This window comes from Psittacula echo (assembly GCF_963264785.1).
Source record: "Psittacula echo genome assembly, chromosome: 7".
NCBI classification, from domain to species: Eukaryota; Metazoa; Chordata; class Aves; order Psittaciformes; family Psittacidae; genus Psittacula; species Psittacula echo.
This window is the reverse complement of record NC_137740.1, coordinates 49,616,300-49,635,939: the sequence shown is the minus strand read 5'-3', so window position 1 is coordinate 49,635,939 and position 19,640 is coordinate 49,616,300. Positions and strand designations below refer to the sequence as shown.

The 19,640-nt window shown below is 45.3% G+C and overlaps 1 protein-coding gene across 1 annotated transcript in view; it reads left to right on the top strand.

Moving 5' to 3' along the window:
- The window catches only part of INPP5D (inositol polyphosphate-5-phosphatase D), a 53,378-nt gene that overhangs the window by 14,129 nt on the left and 19,609 nt on the right, over positions 1-19,640 (top strand). The window contains exons 3-5 of the mRNA XM_080623057.1: positions 11,561-11,711; positions 13,829-14,000; positions 15,255-15,395. Coding sequence (XP_080479183.1) covers positions 11,561-11,711; positions 13,829-14,000; positions 15,255-15,395 — 464 coding nt within the window. The remainder of the gene's footprint in view (positions 1-11,560; positions 11,712-13,828; positions 14,001-15,254; positions 15,396-19,640) is intronic.

Below are 19,640 nucleotides of genomic sequence, written 5' to 3'. Positions count from 1 at the left end.
ATTCCTTTTCTTCTTTAGAGATGTATCTTGATTTGCTGATGCATCATTGCAGGCTGTGTTCCCCGTGCAGAGATGCAACTCATCCAGCAGCTTACAAGTAATACTTAGGCTCCAGTTCACTTGACTGCTGTGCACCCTTAGGCAGTGGGACCACTAGACTCTACATGCACTCAGCTTATTGCTGATATCAATACAAAATAGAAAGATACAATCACCTTTAAATAACAACATGTTCAATTGAAAGTATTGTCCTGGTTACACGTGTTTTAGGTAAATGAAGTCTGCTCCACCAATACTTTTCAAATTTACCTTTTGGTGGTTGAAGCTGTTTCATGAAGTTTTAAAAGAAATTTTAGACTCTTTTACTTTTCAAATTGCTGCAGAAATGCAAAGCATGCAGGACCTGATTTCAAATGACAAAATGGTTTAGGGAAATGAAACAACCTTTAGCAAAGATAGCTCAGATTCAGTCGTTTCAGAGTCCCTCTGAGAGAATGAAGTCACAACGCAGCTTTCGGTTGTTCCCAGGTCTTTGCCCTGCTGTCTGACTTCTTTTGTCTTCAGTTCTTAACTTCTGACAGAGTTTTTCATCTTGCTTCTCCTCTCAAATGATAAGTTAGTTCCCTTCTGTTACACCCCACATCTCTAAATCTTTTCTTCTCCAGTATTTTAAAAGATAACATGCAACACAGCTGGGTTCAGCAATTCCCATGGGCAAAGTAGAGCAAAGCTCTCTATGAGCTATGTGTTAGCAGGCTGTTAAGCCTGAATTAAGATTTCCACATAGCTCTGTATTAGACTCATTCTCCATAACTTGACAGGGGTGTAGGGACCTGTGTTGTTTAAGTCTTAGTATATAAGTATTCTTTGGGATTGAATACAGCAGAGCCTACCAACCACTGGTTGTTCACAGAGGCACTAGGTAGGCTTTCCGAAAGTTTATCTTCATCATATACCACAGTACGTGCATGTACATGCAAAACCAGAAAACTTGGGTTTGGTCCATTTTTAGGGGGCAAAGTCTAACACAAAATGTGCAACACCACATCTGCTGTTTTTATCCCAGAGGTGCACTTCAGGGGAGAACATAAAAGGAGGGGGTTTGAAGAATGTTTTTTGTTTGGTGTTAGCTTTGTTAAATGGTGGTGCTTCTGCAGGCTGGATTCTCTGCTCAGCTGGCACGCATGGCTCAGTGCTTAGTTCTTTGTTTAGGGTTTGTCTTATTGATGCAGTAAATGAACAAAGTAAGGGACAGTCCCTTGAGAGAAAGGACAAGCGGTCACCCTCAGTGTCTGAAAAATAGAAAACAGCTGCGGTAGCTTAAAGCCTGAGAAATTTTGCAGGCTGAAGACAGGAAATTGTAACACTAAGGTGCTTATCCTTATCTGGGCATTGCTAATGGTTTTTAGTTATGCAATCCCAGAAAGTTATGCAGTATAATGTGGTGAATGCACCTGTTCTACATGCAGCTTCTGCCTGCATGGCTTTGCTTCAGCAGTGTATCTTCAATAAGTATAACTTCTTCAATCTTGCATTTTCTGTTTTCGACTGGATATTTTACGTAATTCCTGCACATTCAGTGCTTGATGTCTGCTGAAACTGGGATTCATTCAGCACAGGAGACAACAGGGAAGGCAGAGAGCTGATCATGGATCCTCCACTGTCTGCCTGCACAGGTTAGAGGAAACCCCCAGGAATGCAGTGTAGGAGTGATGCGAGCTGAGAGGTCCTGCCCTACTGTGCAGGCAGAGCCAGTGTAGACAGCCCTCACCTTTCTCGCAGGACTTCAAACCCCCCACACTGTTTCCTGGGGATATGTTTATTGCCTTCATTAAAGGGAAAAGCTGAGGGGCACTTGGGAATTTCCACTGGGAAGCAGGTATCAGTGACCTGCAATAATTTCCTCACCTCAGCTACTGTCAGCAGTGAGCAATGACAGAATCAGAACAATGACCTCTATAAACTACCTTCAGAAATTATGACTGTTACATTCAATGCCTTGCTAGGTCTTAGAGACCTGTGTTTTTAAGCTTGTCTTGGTAGTTACTGGAGATAGATCCTTTATGAAGAAATTAAAATGGAAACTTTAATTTGACTTCAAGTGCTGAAGCTTTTCAGTGAAAACCAAAAGGCACAAATCTTGTGATTAAATCCCAAATGTTGTTAGAAGTAACGTACTCCAAAACTTTTCCTTAAATTCCACCCACACACTAGAAGTGCCAAGAAAAAATTGCATCAGATTTCCATAGATCTGCAGTCCTTGCTCATTCATCACCAGCTCATCTGACTTGCACCCTGTAGCTAAATTTAATACCAGTCCCTAATGTTCTATCATGGAACTGTACTCTTGTTTGCTTGTTGTTGATATAAATCTTTTTTATTCTAACACGGAGAAATGCTGAAAGGGTTCCTTGCTCAGGAGGTTTCTCTTGGTGCTACAAGCTGGATCATTATATGCTGTGTTGCTGAAGTCTTTTTTTGATGGCAAGAGTTTGAATGGTTTATTTAGTGCAAAGAACTACCTCAAGTAGCTGTTGTGGTGCTTTCTATAATTGCTTGGTGTTCTTTCTGTCTTCTATCTAGCTATGTTTGTTAGGTATTTGGCAATTAACGTGAATTGTGGAGTGCCAGAGCAGAGTGGAATGGAGTCCTTAAGTAGGATCTGAGTACGTTATTTTTACGACCTGTGTCTAACTTGTGTGGGAGAGTGCTGGTTCAAAAGACTTCCATAGGTCCTTTACCTTTCAGAACTTCTGATATGTGTTTCTTTAGCATGTAGAATTTGCAGAAGGAACTTGAGATGATAATTTGGCAGCCAGCTATACTCTGCTGAGAACTTCTTTCAAGATTCCTTCTCTTCAACAGACTCTCTTAACTTGCAAGTGTCCCAGTTCTGCCATGGGAGCAATTCCTACCTGTGAACACAGCCAATCTTCAGGCTGCCAAAATGAAACCTGTGTGGGATCGCATAGAGGAAAACTTCTGCAGGGCCAGAAGAGATCAAAAGTGGCAGATGCGACAGTCAGGATCTTTTTAAGGTTAACTCAAACCAGGCTCAAATTCCACACATAGAATGTGTTAAGCATTTGAAACTGAGCATGAGCAAAACGCATGGTACTTCCCAAGTCTTTTCTATGACATTGGGGATAGGAAAAAGTGAGATGGCCATTTTGGCCAAAATTGGATCAGGAGGGAGTTCAGATTTTAATCCAGATTTGCACTGTACCAAACAATTTGGAAGTGAAGTCATGATGTGCTGTGCTGCCCAGTTGGCAGTGGAGGCAAGAAGCTAGATGGAATACATACTTAGTTGTTAAACTACAATTCCTTGTTTCCTTCCATGCATAATCTCTTTCAGAATTTCTGAAGCCCTCTTTTCCCACACTCTCTGATTTCCATGATTTTCACCCGAAGTCTTTAATGTAAAAGGTCTCTGTAGCAGAAGTGATATGAATAAACAAACTTGAGCATCAGGACCAAACCGTTTGCAGAATGAGACACAAAAGCCTTCATCATCTCTCAGAGGACACAGAGACTACTCGCATTCCATTCTGTTCAGCATTATTCAAATCATATAATTTATAGCTGCATTTACTCTGTGCCATTCTCCTGAAAATCCATATGATTTTTTCGAGGTGAGGAGGTGCTGCTCCGGTCACCCAGGTTCTCTGGATTCCTCCCCTTGCCTCTTCTGTCATGCCCAGTTCCCCTGTCAGAGACCCTCTTGCTGAGCTTTACCCAGCATCCACATTGCCCTGCCAGCTTGCAGGTTCCAAACACTTACTGGAGTCCATTCCTTTACTTCCTTTACCACCAACTGCTTACTAAAGTCCATTCCTTTCCCTCCATGTCACAGGATTCCCTTTTTCCTCAGCCACACACTTACTCCTCTCTGTTCGTTGTCATAGTCAACCCTATTTCTCCCCCAGCCCTGAGTGTTGCATTCAAAATAGAGTATGTTCCTGGGTGGCTTGTATTTTGGGAAATGGCTGATTCTCCCAGCTGTGATTCCTGTCTATGATCCCATTCCTGTGAAATGCTCCTGAAATTTCTTAGCACAAGATTTGATCTAAAATTAAGGAATGTTTTCCAACAAAACAAAGCTGAAACATAACCAGGTTACTTTAAAATACTTGAAAAAAGTAATTTACCAGAACATCTCGTCTAGGTCATGCTTGCCTGGAAAGGTTGGAGCAGGTGATAACTTGAGGTCTCTTCCAACCTGGTGTTCTATGATTCTTAGCTCTTACATTCAGCTCTTCAGTGAAATATAAGAGCTTGCCTACATGAGAGCCAAAAGTAGATTTAAAATGCCACTAAACTTCCTCGTTAGAAGACAGTCTTGGAGACAACTTTTTTCCAAACTGGGAAGCCTAAGAAATTTCTTTTCAAATCTAAAAGGAAAACAGTTCCTGTCAGGCTTTCGCACCAAAGCAGAATGACCTGATTTTCAGCTCCATCTAAGCTGGTGAGTATTCCGAGAATTTCATAACTTTGAAAACTCATTGACTGGTACTGAAATGCCTATATATGGGTTTGAATACCTGTTTAAAGGCACTCTGGTTAGAACAGATTGGCCTTAAGCATTATAACGAGATGACCAGTTTCCTAGTTCCTCCTTGAGCCTTGGCTCAGGAAAGGAAAACACTTCCTCTTCCTTCTGAGGGCCCCAGACTTCCTGTGCCATCTATTTATACAATTGTTGTAATGAACCCCAATTTAACCACTTCCTTGCCTGGCCTAGTGTAGGCTTTACACCTTTTCAGTCTCTTTTCATTTGATGTCTTTATACTCCAACTGTAGCTTCTCTTAAAGGTGCGGTCAGAGCGGCTTCCCAGCAAACCCATATTTGAAGTATCTTGGTCAAGGTTTTCTCTTGGCCAGTGGGCATTGCCTGGAGATAATGAAGGAGAGGAGACTTAGGTTGTGTCCTGTTGGCCTTTTTACACCAGATGTAAAGGAAAATTGTATAGTCTCAGCCATACAAAAACCTATTGAAAAGTTTAGATGGGTGAATTTGGAAAGGACATTGCAAGATTTGACCAAAGACTAGTGATTAAAGTCTTTAGTCATACTTGTTTTCATGACATGAAGAACTTGGAGGTCTATTCATCATGAAGGCAGGATCAAGTTGTAGCTAGTTGTGTTAAACCATTGTACAGTGAGTGCACAGAAGATGGAAGGGAAATTGATAACTGAAAGGACCTGCATAATTCAGGGAAGTTTCTGGAGGCCAGGAGGCACCAGGACATCCTGTGGGAAAGGAGGTTTCCAGCCAGAAGGGCTGGAGTCAGAAGATCTGAGAGTCCACGGTTTGTGATGTAGTTGAAATGGCTGGGCTGGTCATGACAAGCATGGTGTCCTGGGTTCAGCAGTAGCAGTCACTTTTTCTCCTTCTTAGTAGCTGTTGCAGCGCCGTGTTTTTGACTTTTGGCCTGGGGACAGTACTGATAAAGCCGATGTTTTCAGTTACTGGTCAGAATGTTTACCCTGACCAAGGACTTTGTGAGTCTCATGCTCTGCCAGGGAGGAGGGGAAGCCGGGAGGAAGCAGGAACAGGACACCTGACCCAAACCAGCCAAAGAGGTATTCCATATCACAGCATGTCATGCCCAGGATGTAACTGGGAGTTACCTGGAAGGGCACTCTGCTCTGTTGAGCTCATTTCGGTGGGTGGTATTGTATTCTCTTCCCTTGTTATTTCTCTTATCATTGTTGGTGGTGGTGGCAGCAGTAGTGATTTGTGTTATACCTTAGTTACTGGACTGTTCTTATCTCAACCCGTGGGAGTTACATTCTTTCGATTCTCCTCCCCCATCCCTCCGGGAGGGGGGGGAGTAGAAACTGCGTGGCTGACTTGCTGACTGGCTTAAACCATGACACATGGCCATGTTCAGTTTTACCAGTCTCCTTCAAGGATACAGCAGGATCTGGACAAAGAGGCAGCACGCAGCTTTGCCAAGGGCTTCCTTAGGGGCAGCAGTGAGGCCTTCTGAGGTCTCTCATCCTGGCGTTTGTCCTGTTTTCAGGCTGAAGCACGATCAGCCAGCTGGGAGAAATGCCTGGGTAGGGTACTCAGCACTGAGATGCTTCTAGAGACATGGGCACACACTCCTCCTGTGTAGCCTGACTTTGCTGTCTCTGCCTGGCAAGGTTCCTTGAGATCTAACGTAAACCTCCTCTACTGCAAAGTAAGCCAGCCACATCTGCTGTCCTTGAGGGACTTCCCACACTGATGGTTGCCATCATCTTCATAAGAGAATGTAAAACTTGTAAGACTGTACTAGTTTTACAAGTCTCCAGACCGAACCGGTCCCTGGCTTCGGAGCTTTCTTTGTAAATCACATTTTCCAGCTCTTCAGCCATGCCCATATTTTTTCACTGGGACTCTCTATGGTATTTCTACATGTTCCATAAAAAGTGGTGCCCTAAGCTGGACACAACACTCCATGTAAGGCCTTATGGCACCAAGTACAGCTGAAGAGTTTCTTCCTGCATCTCATATGACACTCCTACTAATAGATCTTAGAAAGCAGGCTTTTTCTAATGCAGTTTCCCACTATAAAATTGCTACACAGCCTCTGATTCATTATTATCCAGATTCCTTTGTGCAACTCTGCAGTTTTACAGGCTGTTCCCTATATTGCATATGTTCACTAGGTGTTTCCTTCCTGTATGTCATGGCTGTGAGCAGTGCAAAGCTGAGGTACCAGCAGTGGTGCCATGGAAGGAGAGCCTGCCCTCCATCCCATGCCAGTGTCCTGGGAGCAGTGTAAGCATGGGTCTGGGGATATGTGTGTTGCCGTGGAGATGACACTTGCCATCCACATTTCTAATGACTTGAAACAATTCACTTGGCAATTAAAACAAGATCTATCCTGTGATAACCCCGAGGAAATAGTTACTAAACGACAGCGGGAAGGGGGCGGGAAGTGGATTTCATTGTTGCGCTCTGCTCTGGTGGCTCCAGCTTGCTGTGCTTGGTTTTGTCTGCAGTGCCGTGTTCCGCGTCTGCTTCCTCAAAAGCCTAAGCAAGTTGGCATAAAGTTTACACTCTATTTTGCCTCACTCCTGTCATCCAGTGTGGTTGTCTTGAGGACATCTATTCAGAGAGCACCATCAGTCCGGTTTTCACTAATGCGCTCTGCAACCAGATGTGGAGTGACTCAGTGCCAGTATGTAACTATCCATCACTGCTTTACCTTCCCAACCTATAAATCTTTGCCACAAGATCAAGTGTGAAGAAAGCGCATGTCCCAGCTACATGCTGCTTTCCTTGCTTGCTGGCAGTGCAGATTGTTTGACCAGCCTTCAGGTAGGTCATCTAGACATGAGCGCTAGCTGCAACATTACTGAATCAGGTTTTCTGTGTTAAATGATGCTATACAATCATCATTTAATGAGCACAAGCAGTGCTGGGCTGGGAACACATGGCATGGGGGATAGTTATATTGTGCTGTAGCTGGTGGCAAAGTTATGGGCTGTTGGATCTTGGGGGGCTCACATGGCACTCATTGATAGAGGTATCTGAGCACCTTGCAGTTCTGTCAAACAACATGACTAACATCTGCAGGCTTTGTTCTCATCCTTTCCCCAGGGGGAGAAACAAGTGCTGAGGCAAGGTCTTGCTTTTACTGTTCTCTCTCCCAGTTCAAACAACATACAGTATTTGCTGTGCCTCTGTGCAGAGGGAGGCAGAGCAAAGCAGCGTACCCTGCTCTGTTGGGCGAGTGGGGAAATTTTGGGGGTCCCTTGAACCAACAGGAGCTCATTTCATAGTGCAGGCCAACAGGCAGAGAGGGTTGTTGGGCACTGCTTTGTGCTGGAGGGACACAGCCCTTTCCGCACGCTTCCTCTTGAGGTCCTTGCAAATAACAACAATAATAATACAAAAAAAAGTGAGTGAGAATAATGCAGTGATCTTTGCTTTCAGGCTCTGGTGATGGCAAAGCTAATGTGTAGCAAGGTGGTGCTTGCTGTGGCTTTCGTGGTGCAGGGCAGGGCCCTCGAGCTTCCCCAATGTGAGTGGGTGCTGAGCAGGTTTGAGGGTCCCCATACTTCCCTCTGAGCTTGGCCGCAGGTGGTTCCCTGTTTCCTTATTGCAGCTCCTGCTGTTTGTGTGCAGCTGCTTGGACACATGTCAGCTCCCTGCTGAATTTTGTCTCAAAATATACGAAAGTGCCATCTTTTATTTTTACTGTGTGCTATGGGGAGTTGGTCCTTTCTATCCTGACTGGACCTGGGGAAGGTGGGTTACTGAAGGAAGGAATGCAGACTGACTCTCTTTGGGAATGAGTGGCTGGATCTGGATGAATTCAAAGCCCAGCTCCTCCTCATGGCCACAAATACCAGGTGAGAGAGTAGATCGTGGCATTCAAGGAAAGTGGCTGGAGATGGTGGGAAACTATGAGGATGCATAACAGTGGGGCTGCTCTGTGCATGCATCCAGCTACCCTGCACGTGAGCTGGGCCTATGGCCACTCGGGGGAATTCGAGCGGGCTTTGGTCAACTCTTGAAACGTGGTGCAATGAGTTAGAGGAAGTAGGCCTGTTACAAAATGCTCCTTCTTCTGGTTACCACAGAGACCAGCCCGGATTTAAAGACTGAACTATCCTTGGCAGCAAAAAGTGCTAATTCAGCCTTTCCTCCCACTTACATCAAGGCTCCATTTGACCTTGAAAGAGCTGTGCAGGACAATCCATCTTCTTGCAGGTGCCCTGGGAGAGCAGGAGCCGAGAGGCAAAGCAAGGCTAAGAAAACAGTGTTTGGGCACTGAGGGTGGGAGTGATGCTGTGCAGGGGTGGGATGGAGGAGCTTCAGGGACAGTCATCCATCAGGGAGATATGGGAGAGCGGGAGGACAGTGTGGTCTTTGGAAAGTGAAGTAGGAGTGTGAAGACGACTTTGGAAAGAGGAGGAGCCAGGGTAGACTGCAGTAATTCAAGAGGTGGGAGAGCACTGATGGCAAAGTTTTCCTCCTGCAAATATGCAGGTGGTAAACCCTGACCATCCTGTTTACCCTTGGTGTGTTTTCAGGTCGGAGCGTGCGCTCTGATGGGGCTGATGCCTTTTTCCAGGTGCCCTTTGGGATAGCCTAGGGCAAAGCAGTCCATCAAAAGCATTGTCTCCCATGTCAGTCCATCTATGGATGCTGTAGGTGATGGGCAGAAGGCAGCCCAGGCAGGTTAAATCTGGAGGATGAAGTGTGGTAACAGTGCCATGAGCTGAGCGGGGCACAAAGGCTGAGTGTGCTGCCATCTTGCAGTCAGTGCTGCTAACAAAGCACTCTGGGCTGCCAGGGGGGACTGCTGGTCACAGCTGCAAAATAATCACAAAACTGGGGATTTTGGAGCAGAGGAAGGTACTGCAGGAAATATGAGCAGAGAAGCACGGAACTGGGCTATTCCAGGTCTATCCCAGTGCAGCACCATGAACTGCAGGATCCTTTCGTATGATGGATTAGAGCTGAGTACATTTTCCTTGATGGTTTTCCCTGATTCCCAGCCTTCAGAGTAGGCATCAAGAAGCAGATCTTGTGAGAACCAAGACACTATTTGCACTAGTGGGTGTAAACCATAAGTCATTCTGATTTTGCTGAGGTTGTGCTGCTCTCATCAAGCAGGATCTGGCCTATGCTGTTATGGGAATATGAAGTTTTAAGCAGCAGTTTGTTTCACCACCTCTGACCTCACAAAACAGGTGTTTGCCCAAGCATTGCCTGCATGCTGAATGCGACATTTTCCAGTGTACAAGAATAATAGATCTTGATGAATGCAGGAACACCCAGGAGACAGAAAAGGAGCCTGTACAGGCAGAGCTCTCAGAAACATCACACACGTTGTTATGAAAATGTGCCTTTCAAGGCATGTAAGTGTAGTTAAAAATGAAAGGTATTTCTGATGCCAGGCCTGAGGGCACTGAAGGTTTCAAATGCAGTTCAGGGTTGACAGCACTGTCCTAATTTCTGGCTGGAGAGTTTGTATTTTAGGAAGAATTAAAAGGAAATTTTGTTGTTGCTAGGACTCACTGAAGATACTTTTCTGTGTTGTGCTCACCATGAGTAATGCTCTTGGTTTTGCTACTTTTGCCTTCTAAACACAAACTGTTCACAGACAGTAAGAGACTGGACAAACACAAATAACGTATAAATAAGTTTGTTCAAACTTTTGTTATAACTTTGTGTTTGTTAATTTTTACAGCAAATAATTGCAATCCAAAAAGAAATTAAAATGTCAGTCAGAGGCAGAATATCTAAAGTGTGGCTGTATAACAAGTTACTTCAAATTGGAGGCAAAGCTTGAATTAGTTATTAGCTAACAGTGTTCCCTGTGCAAAATCTAGCCTTATGCATGTAAAAGAGTGCAAGTCAAGCCTGCCATGAGGGTCATCAGGTCTTCCTTTTGATTGCCCACTGCTGCTGTATCCCGGCTTGTGAACAGCTCCCAGTATTAATCTTTTAAGTCAAGAACAACATTTTTGTGGGGCTGGAAAGCATCTACTCTGCACTTGGGTCCCTTATGTTTTGCTGCATGTGTAGACAGGGCTTTCTTGGGTTGGTTTCTCTGGGAAAACCTTGCACCCACAAAGACAGCACCCCACTGGGAAAAGCGTGCCCTGGGAAGAGCAATCAGAGCTTTGGTTTCGTGTTGCTGTGGGTTTGGATGATGCTTAAGTGTAGCTCTGGTGGTAATGCAGAGTTCTTTCTTTTGATCAGGAGGTCTGTCCTGAGCCATTACAGATCATTTATCAGCCTTTGGTAGGGCCTTTGGTTGAAGCAACGGACAAGGGCTGCATGGATGGCAGCTCTTCCTGCCTGGTGAATCCAGCAGATTCACCATTTGCACCAGTGCGTAGATATAACCGCTCTAAAGCTTTACCTCTATAAACTTTATATCCCTGTGTTTGCCCTCTGCAAGTATCCATTTCCTGAGATTAGAGGTCAGGGGTGTGCCAGAAACGGGTTTAGTCACAGTTATAATTCAGCTGGCAAGCTCAGTGTCATGCCTGGTGCATTCACAGTCCCAGCTGTGTCTGGAGCCTCAGCTTTCTCAGTGACAGTACCTTGCTAGCTTGTTCCACTTGAGCCTAGTTCTGAGCCTTTGAATCCTGGAAGGGATGCTAATACCCAGCTTTAGACATGTTTATCTTGCAATTTCACAGAAAAATTCTTCCTGGATACCACAAAATATAACACACTCCAGGGGGTATGTGCTCATTAAAAGAGGAAATGCAAAAAAAGACTTTGTTTTTAAAGTTTTCCTTTGCTTTGAAGCCAGGCACACTGAATCAAATGAGAGAGCTCTTCCATTTGGCTACAGTGAATCTTTGAGGTTGCCATTTTTGCTGACTCTAGCTGGGACATGTGTGTGTATATCTGTTTCTGTTTGTACTGCGGGAGTCCCTCTGCACAGAGCCTGTGGTCAGATGGGCACTGAGAGCTGGGCTGGCTGACTACAGCAGTAGTGGGGTTTTCTTTATGACTTTATTTTTCCTTCTGTGAGGAGCGTCGTTTCTGCAGTAGAAAGTCCCATACCATGACAGCCTCTGTGTTTTGTTTCAGGCATCAGAGGGTGTTCCTGTGAAATATTTTGAGAACTTGGTGGAACTGATAGAGTTTTACAAGAAGGAGAACATGGGTCTGGTATGGCACCTCAAATATCCAGTGCTAAGGGAAGTGGAGGAGCCCTCAGATGAACCAGAGGAGGATGCTGGTAAGAAACCCATGATGTGACTTGGTGATACTTGATACTGACCCTTGACACTTCCTCTGGACTGGATATACACAGTGCAGGCGGGGGGTTACAGCATGTCATGCAATAAAATGGAGCAGGGTGTAGAGAGGCCTGAGCTGGCAAGACCTTGAGGGAGTGGGTCCTCATGGCTCTGGAGTTGTACTGCATCTGAAGCATCTGTTCAGCTCACCTGAGGGAATACATTGAGACTCTGCAGTATATTGTATCACATGCAGGGCTGAGTATCTGTGGACCTTCATTTGGACTCAAGATGGTTTATATCCAGCTATCTCACATGTCTCTATACCCTTCTCCCTGCACTGCATCTGTAGGGCCACTGTCTCAGCAGCAGAGATGCTCCCCTGGAAACTAGAAGCACATCTCTCTGCAGCTGCTGCAGGTCTTGATTCATCTGGAACTCAGGCCCCCTTATCTGCTCTGATCCAAAGGACATTTCTAACAGTCATAACCAGAGGGTGCAGATCTGCAGTGGCAGACAGCCTAACTCTATGTATAAAGGAAGATGTATGATGACGAGGTGTGATTGGCATTATCCCAGCTATTTTATACGAAATGTCACTGTGGGTTCCTGACACTTGCTGGTCTTGGATCGTTCCTCGGATTTTTCCTGGATCATCTCTTAGGTCTGTCATTGTTCTCTTTAATCCCAGGGGAAGGTCATGCCCACAGAGCCATCCTTCCTGTCCTTTCTGACGTCTGTCTGGAAATGATGAGCGTTACAATAAAACTTGTCTGAGGGACATAGTCCCTGTGACTGTGACCTGTAGTCCCTCATAGTCTGGCTGTGACAGGCAGATAGGCGGGTGCACTAAAGCAGATTGATGTGCCTGTGTACATTAATGCAATCCAAATGGGTGTCTAATAGGAGCTGGAAGATTCTGGTGTGCAATTCTCATGAAGAAACAGAACAAGATTTTGCAAAGCTGCTCAGGAAAGATGTTCCTGGTTCTTGGCCAGCTGCACTGAGTCTTCAGCTTTCATGGTAGAGGAGGGAACTACAGCAAAAATAATACACAGAGAGGCGAGCAGCAGGGAATGACGTTCTAGCCAAGACTGAGAGCCTTTGGATGAAGAAATACTGGCACTGGGGCTGGGCTGTTCATGTCCAGGATTTAATTTTGTTAAGGCACTTTGGTGCCATTGTGCTGCAGACATGTAAGGCCAATAGATGTCTGGCCACCTTACACATAGAATTGCAGAGGTGGAAGATGAGCACCCTGCAGATGCACAACCCAGCTGTGCCATTGCTCAGTGCTGCAGTGGCTCTGTGAATCGAAGCTTCTGCCCAGGAGCAATGAATCAGTTTTAAGCGTCTCTTTGTAATGAAAATGTCACCATTAGGAAATAACCAAACAAAACCCCATAATTCAACCAGCTACATACAACATGTATAACAAAGTGTTGAAGCAATTGCTATGAAAAGAAAGACAACCATGAACCATGGCTAGGATAAGTGGAGATGAACTCACTCTTCTCCCAGGAAAGTATGCTGAGCAACAGCATTACAGAGCAGGAAAACCCTTTGTGCTTTCAACTTGATGCCCTAAAGACAAGGCAGGATGCTCAGCCCCTCTCTATTGGATTATGGGTTCTATATTCTCCATCTGTGTTTGCTTACTTTAGCTGTTCATTTCTTTCCATTAGCAGCTTCTGGTGCTCTTTCAATCATGCCCCCATCCATTCTGCCCCAGTGGCAGGTCTGGTAATGATATGGATGAGGGACATCTATGTTCTCTAAGCATTATATTCAAAGTCACTAATTAACCTTCATAGTGGCTGTGCAGATGGGAGAGTCAAACTGACTCGGATGAGGTTACACTGCCAGGCAGAGGCACACACTGCTTGTACATGAAGCCCAGCGGCTCAGCCCACTGGTCTCACAGCACTGACGTCCCCGAGAACAGGGCTGGGCCAGTATTAAGCCCTGAGCTTTCCAGCTCTGAAATCAGAGGCAGTTCAGAATGGATGGTCCCTGCAGTGACTGCCACTGTGGTGCAGACTCTGCCCTGCCTGTGGGTGAGGGGGTCAAATTGCCGTGCTGGGGGTGACTGTGCCTTTCCCTTCCTCCTTGCCAGACCTGGTACCCACACCTCCTATCCTGCCCCTGCGGAACATCCTTGTGACATTGCCGAGCAGTGAGACGAAGGAGGTGTCTTCTCTCCCTGAGAACTCCCAGGTGGCAGATGTTAACAAACTGTCCCTTTCCGAGACACTACTCCAGCGGCTGCAGCACCAGGACACAAGCAGGTGAGAATGGATGGCAAGTCACAGGGCTGCAGAATCAGCCTTCAGCCCAGCTCTGCGCTTTCTGGGCCTCTCTGTTTGGACCTATTTGATTTAGTGAAACTACTTATTCATACTAATAAATGAAGAACAGAATAAGATCTACAGTGCATTGGCTACTCTTTACAGTCCAGCTGTCATCTAGAAAAAATACTTTTTGGAAGTATTAAAATCACCAATAGACTTTCTCCGCTGAGATATAGGTTTCAGATATAAAAGCTGGTAATATCTGAGAGAACTTGTAATCAGCTATGTACCTAAACTACAGATTGTATCAGAAAGCACCAGCCAGTTGTTAAAAAGAATAAACTTGTGTGTGGATTCCCAGGTACTCACTGATTTACTGCAGCTACAGGTCTGACTCACATTGTCCCACCTGCTGTCAAATCTGGACATGCACTGAAGTCTTAGAGGAAGCCACATGACATTTAATGACTAGATTTAAAAGTAAAATGAAAACAGAATCAGAAGGCATGGCTGTTGGCGGGGCAGTGAGAGGCTGTAAGCAAACAGTGGCCATGCATGGTAGCACAGGTCCTGTTGTGGTAGCTCAGTAGCACACTGGGAGAAATCCAGTTTTGTTCAGCTGCCTGCACCATTTCATCTGCATCATCAAAGCTAGCTGGGACCTCCTGCATTTATCAAGGCACAAGACAGCACATACAGTCTGCCTGGTTCATCCTTCCCTGCGGGGCTGGAGTCCAGGCACCACAGAGACAGGGAGGAGAGCATCCTGTTCAGCTCTGTGGTCTCAAGCCCCTTAGGACAGTTTTGAATTTTTGGAGTAAAACCTTCAAAGCAGGACTTGATGAGGTGAAAGGAAGCCTCCTTGTCCCCAGAATCCCTGAGCTGCTATTAGAGACCTCACAGCAGCCTGGCTTCACCTGCCAAGGCTAATGATCCTACAATAGTTTTGGCAGAGCTGGATTTCAGAAGACTTCTCCTGACATAGTAGGTCAGCAGTCACAGAGGAGAGGATATGGTATGGAGAAGGAAGAAGAGAAGATGTCATCAGTGTAGTGGGGAATCCATGGTTCAGTTCTGAGAACTGTGTATTTACATTGAAATCCAAGGCAAATTGCTTCCCATCTGTCTATACAAGCAGTGGAGGTTTCAGAAAAATAATAGAGCTGTCTATATTAATAAAAATAATAAAGCTGTCTGGTATTTGGGAACAGAGGGAAGAGCTGGCTTTTGACCTGCCTGTTTCTTTCACAGTGTCCCTGATGAGCATCTTAAGCTCATCCAAGACTACCTGCGAGTTCACATCATCAGTGACTTTGAGATGGTGCAGACTGGCTCAAGCAACCTTCCTCAGCTGAAGAAACTACTTGCACTTCTTTGCAAAGGACTCTTCAGGTAACTGGAGGCCGTTTTTCAGAGTATAATGTTGTGACACTGTAGTCTAACACAGGTTCCACGTGCGTGCATTCAGAACCTGTATTTCTGGCACAGGAAATTGGCTTACCCTCAAAAACATTATATTTAGATCTCATGACCCGTGATTCTGATCCAAAGCTGTGAAATCTATATAAAAGAGACAGCTCTGACAGTGAAGTTCCCCTGTAGGCGGTTTCAGTCAGTGGAGTATTGTTTTTTTAGGGTTTGTTTCGAAAGAAACAAAACAAAAAATGCACTAATGATTAACTGCATAATTTGGTAATACAGAAGTGACACCCACAGAATTGTAAGGCAGGAATCATTTATGGAAACAAGCACATACTGGTGTATAGTTATGTTTTAAACACTGATTTTTCCTTCCCACTAATGTACTGTGAACCTGGGGTGCTTCCAGTGATGTCAGTGAGGTCCAGCTCAAATGAAAAGAGAAACAAGCCTCAACTCTACTGATTTTACCTTTGCTATTTATAGACCTTCCAGGTCCCAAATAGGTAAACTCCGACAGGGAACTAAAACCTTGCAGAGCTCCCTCTTTCTCTGGTGGAAGGATGTGATTCCACCCCCCACCCCCACCTTGCTGCCTGTAAGCAAAAGAGGAAGTTAATGCGTACTTCTGCAGAGACCTTAGAGCACTCTATGGCAGAGGGCATCTAGTTCCACACTTATATCTGTGGCTTGCAAAATCCTTCTCTCCGGTGTCTTTAGAAGCGAGGCTGGTAGTGCTACTGGCCCAATCTTGTTTTCCTAGAGCTCACCAAGGCTGAAAATGAGGGGTGTATATTACTGATTTGCTTGGCTTTAACCCGTGGAAGAAAGGCAGGGAGTGAACGAGGTGCTCAGCTGCTTGACACCACGATTGCACCTCTGAAGTGGTGATCATTGTGCAGGTTTTACCAGGCAAAGGGAGAGGAATATGCAGTTCTGTTCCTTCTGCCAGACCCCAGCTGCCCACTGGCAAGCCCCTGGCATGACTGAGGATGGGCTTGTGCAAAATGCTGCCCTTCCTCTGCGCTCTGCTTGAAGGTTTTACTTCTCTACACCCACAGAGAGGGAGACCCAGGTGGCTTGCTAAGAATAAACCTGAACAATGGAAACTAAAATCTAATGAAATCACAAGTGAGAGTTTTGTGTTAAGAAAATACCTCCACCACTGCTGTTATGATGAAGGCTGGCTTTTTCCATTTCCCACTTACTCTGCTTCACCTTATCTGGGTTTTACATTCCTGCTCCTCATAAATGCACATGGGATGGCAAGACAGAAGATACAACAGGTTCAGAATCATTCAAGTATCACAGAATCCCAGACTGGTTTGGGTTGGAAGGGACCTTAAAGCTCATCCAGTTCCAACCCCTCGCCACGGGCAGGGACACCTTCCACTAGAGCAGGGTGCTCCAAGCCCTGTCCAAGCTGGCCTTGAACACTGCCAGGGATGGGGCAGCCACAGCTTCTCTGGGCACCCTGTGCCAGCGCCTCAGCACCCTCACAGGGAAGAATTTCTTCCCAGTGTCTAACGTAAATCTCTCCTCTGTCAGGTTAAAGCCATTCCCCCTTGTCCTGTCACTACATGCCCTTGTATAAGGTCCCTCTCCAGCTTCCTTATCGGCCCCTTTAGATAATAGAATGTTAAAACGTCTTCCCATCCCTTCCACAGAATTTTCTCCCCATACATGCAGTATTTCAGCGAGATGAAGCTGCATTCTCAGTTTTCTCATGAAGTCCAGAACTGCAGCCTGTTTTCAGCCTCAGATCTCTCTGAGCAACCCCTCCTCCTCTGTTCAGATTGTCCCATGGATGTCTACCATCCAACCAAACTATTTGCTTAGCCTTAACTGACTAATAATCAGGTGCTTGGGTATCTTATTGTTTTCTGCAGTCTTAATCTCCAGGGTTGTCTGGTTTTTAGCTTACTCCCCTCATTGGACTTCTGAACACTCAAATTTAATCAGTGGCATTACCTAAATTTAGTTTTTATTTACCTCAGCTTTCTTCAGCTTCACAGGGATTCCAGCCAAATGTACAGGTAATTCCTAGGCTGCTGCTCAGTGGCTGTGTCCTCTTTTTGTTAACAATGTTCAATTTCATTATTTTTACAATATTCGAGAATAGGTTAAACAAACAGACAAGAAGAAATCTTAATTGGCGCAGCTTGAGCTGAAGCTTCTTTGAATTTCCTGGCACTGCCAAGGGTTCAGTGCATGCAGGAGGACACTCGCTGTGGCTGTTTGTGAGCCACACTGATTTGCTGTGAATCTGAGGTTTTGTGATGCTGTGTTCTGGCTTCTCTCAATCTCCCAGAGCCCAGCTGTGCCATCTTTCAGAGCTGCTCTCAGACACACTGCCATCACTGTGAAAAACGATCATCCTGATGACTTTTGTCTGACTCACTCCTGCATTTTAATACCAGGCTGTGGGTAAATACTGGCTGCCATTGCTAGCAAGGTAGAGGGGATGTATACTGAAGCTGCTCAATGGTTAGGAGAAGAAAAGAGCTTATAGTGAACCATTGGGTTTGGAGAGGAGTTGGGCCAACTGTTAGTGAACAGTCTGTGCCTTTTGCAGTTCACATATTACCCATGGGCAGGCGCAGGACCCATTTCTGACCAACAAGCTCAAGCACTGCTAGGCCACAGCAGACTGGGAAGGCAGAGTTTGAGATCACTTACCCTTACCCTCCTCACCATTGATCCATGATTAATTCAGCAAGGACCAGACCCCAGTGTGCATTAGGGACACTGAAAGCTCACTTTAACTCTGCTGGAAGCTATTATTACCTTCTAGGGCTCACTATGGCCAAGAGAGTCCAGACAACCATGTCACATCTTCTTATCAGAGCCTGAGGGACAATGAGATAACCACTGCTGGGAGAGGCTGTTTGCTCTGGCAGCTTATATACTAAAACTGAAGTAAACCTGAGACTTGTAAGGCTCATGCATACTTTTGTGGAGCATCCATTGCTAAAATAAATTGGCATACAAGGGTTTCCATGGTCAGAGAATCCTCCAGGGGCTGGAAAACTGATTCATGGAGAGCTTTGTGCCACTGCAGCACACAGTGGGGACTACCCATGCGGGTGGACTTTGTTCAGAGTTTAATACCAGCTTTAAGTGAAAAACACTAGTAGTGGCCTAGTCAGCCTGCTGCTGTCTGAAGCCATGATTTGGCCATTGATCACTGCTTTGCATGCTTCTGTTTATTCTTCCTCACTGGACAATTGGTACATAAAGCCTTTTCAAACACTTGTGATACCAGCATTTGTGCAATTATATGTGTACACACAGGCCTCTGACACTTCAGTGATGATCACTATATTTATTTCCTTTATTCTGTCAAGAGCAGAAAACAAATGGAGTTATCAGTGCAATTAAAACCACTCTGTGGTTTTGTTGAGTTTGATCGCCTGCACATGATCTTCCCCCATCCTCACATGCATGCTATGTGTTGCACTGTACAGTAAACAGAGGGCAGTTTTCCCACGAGAAATCATTTCTGAACTGCTTCAAGCAGCTGCTGCTCTCTTTTCAAGAGATGGCCTACACGTCCTGCACTCTTGGTCTTGTCCTTCTGTGTGCCCCATAGCATTTCATGTCTTCATTTCATCTGCATCTTCATTTCAGTCTGAATTTCTTTCAGACTGACATTTCAAATGTGAGTCCTTAATTTAGGCAATCATCCATGGTTCAGCACCTAGACAAATATCTAATCTTCAGACAGTCAGGCATACTTTTGCTTTGAAGCACTTTCCCCAGCAAACAAGGCATAAAATCCGGTCCATTCAGGCTTAGGAAAGTGAGGGAAATCATTAATATTCACTGTTGACTATGCACAATGCAAGCATCCTAGTGCTGCTCACCACCACTACCTTCCTTTTGACCTGTGCTCCCTGGCTGCTCTTTCCCTGATAAGTCTTGTCATTATCGCAGCATGGCTTCTGTGCCAAATTCATACAGCAGTGTTTTGACAAATGAGCATCCTGTGAAATCTAATTGGGAAATGCTGAAGGAGTCTCGTAACTCACAAACGGTTCCCGTTCAGGAGATTAAAGGCTGGCTTTTCCACCCCCTTGCTGTTTCCAGCCCCTCTTTGGCATGTGAGCTGAAAATCTGAAAATGAGTTTCCTCTTCGTGCAGTGTCCCCAGCATCCTGCATCAACATCAGCAGCTGCATGAGACCTTTGCAAAACCGAGCTGCTCCCATTGCTGCAG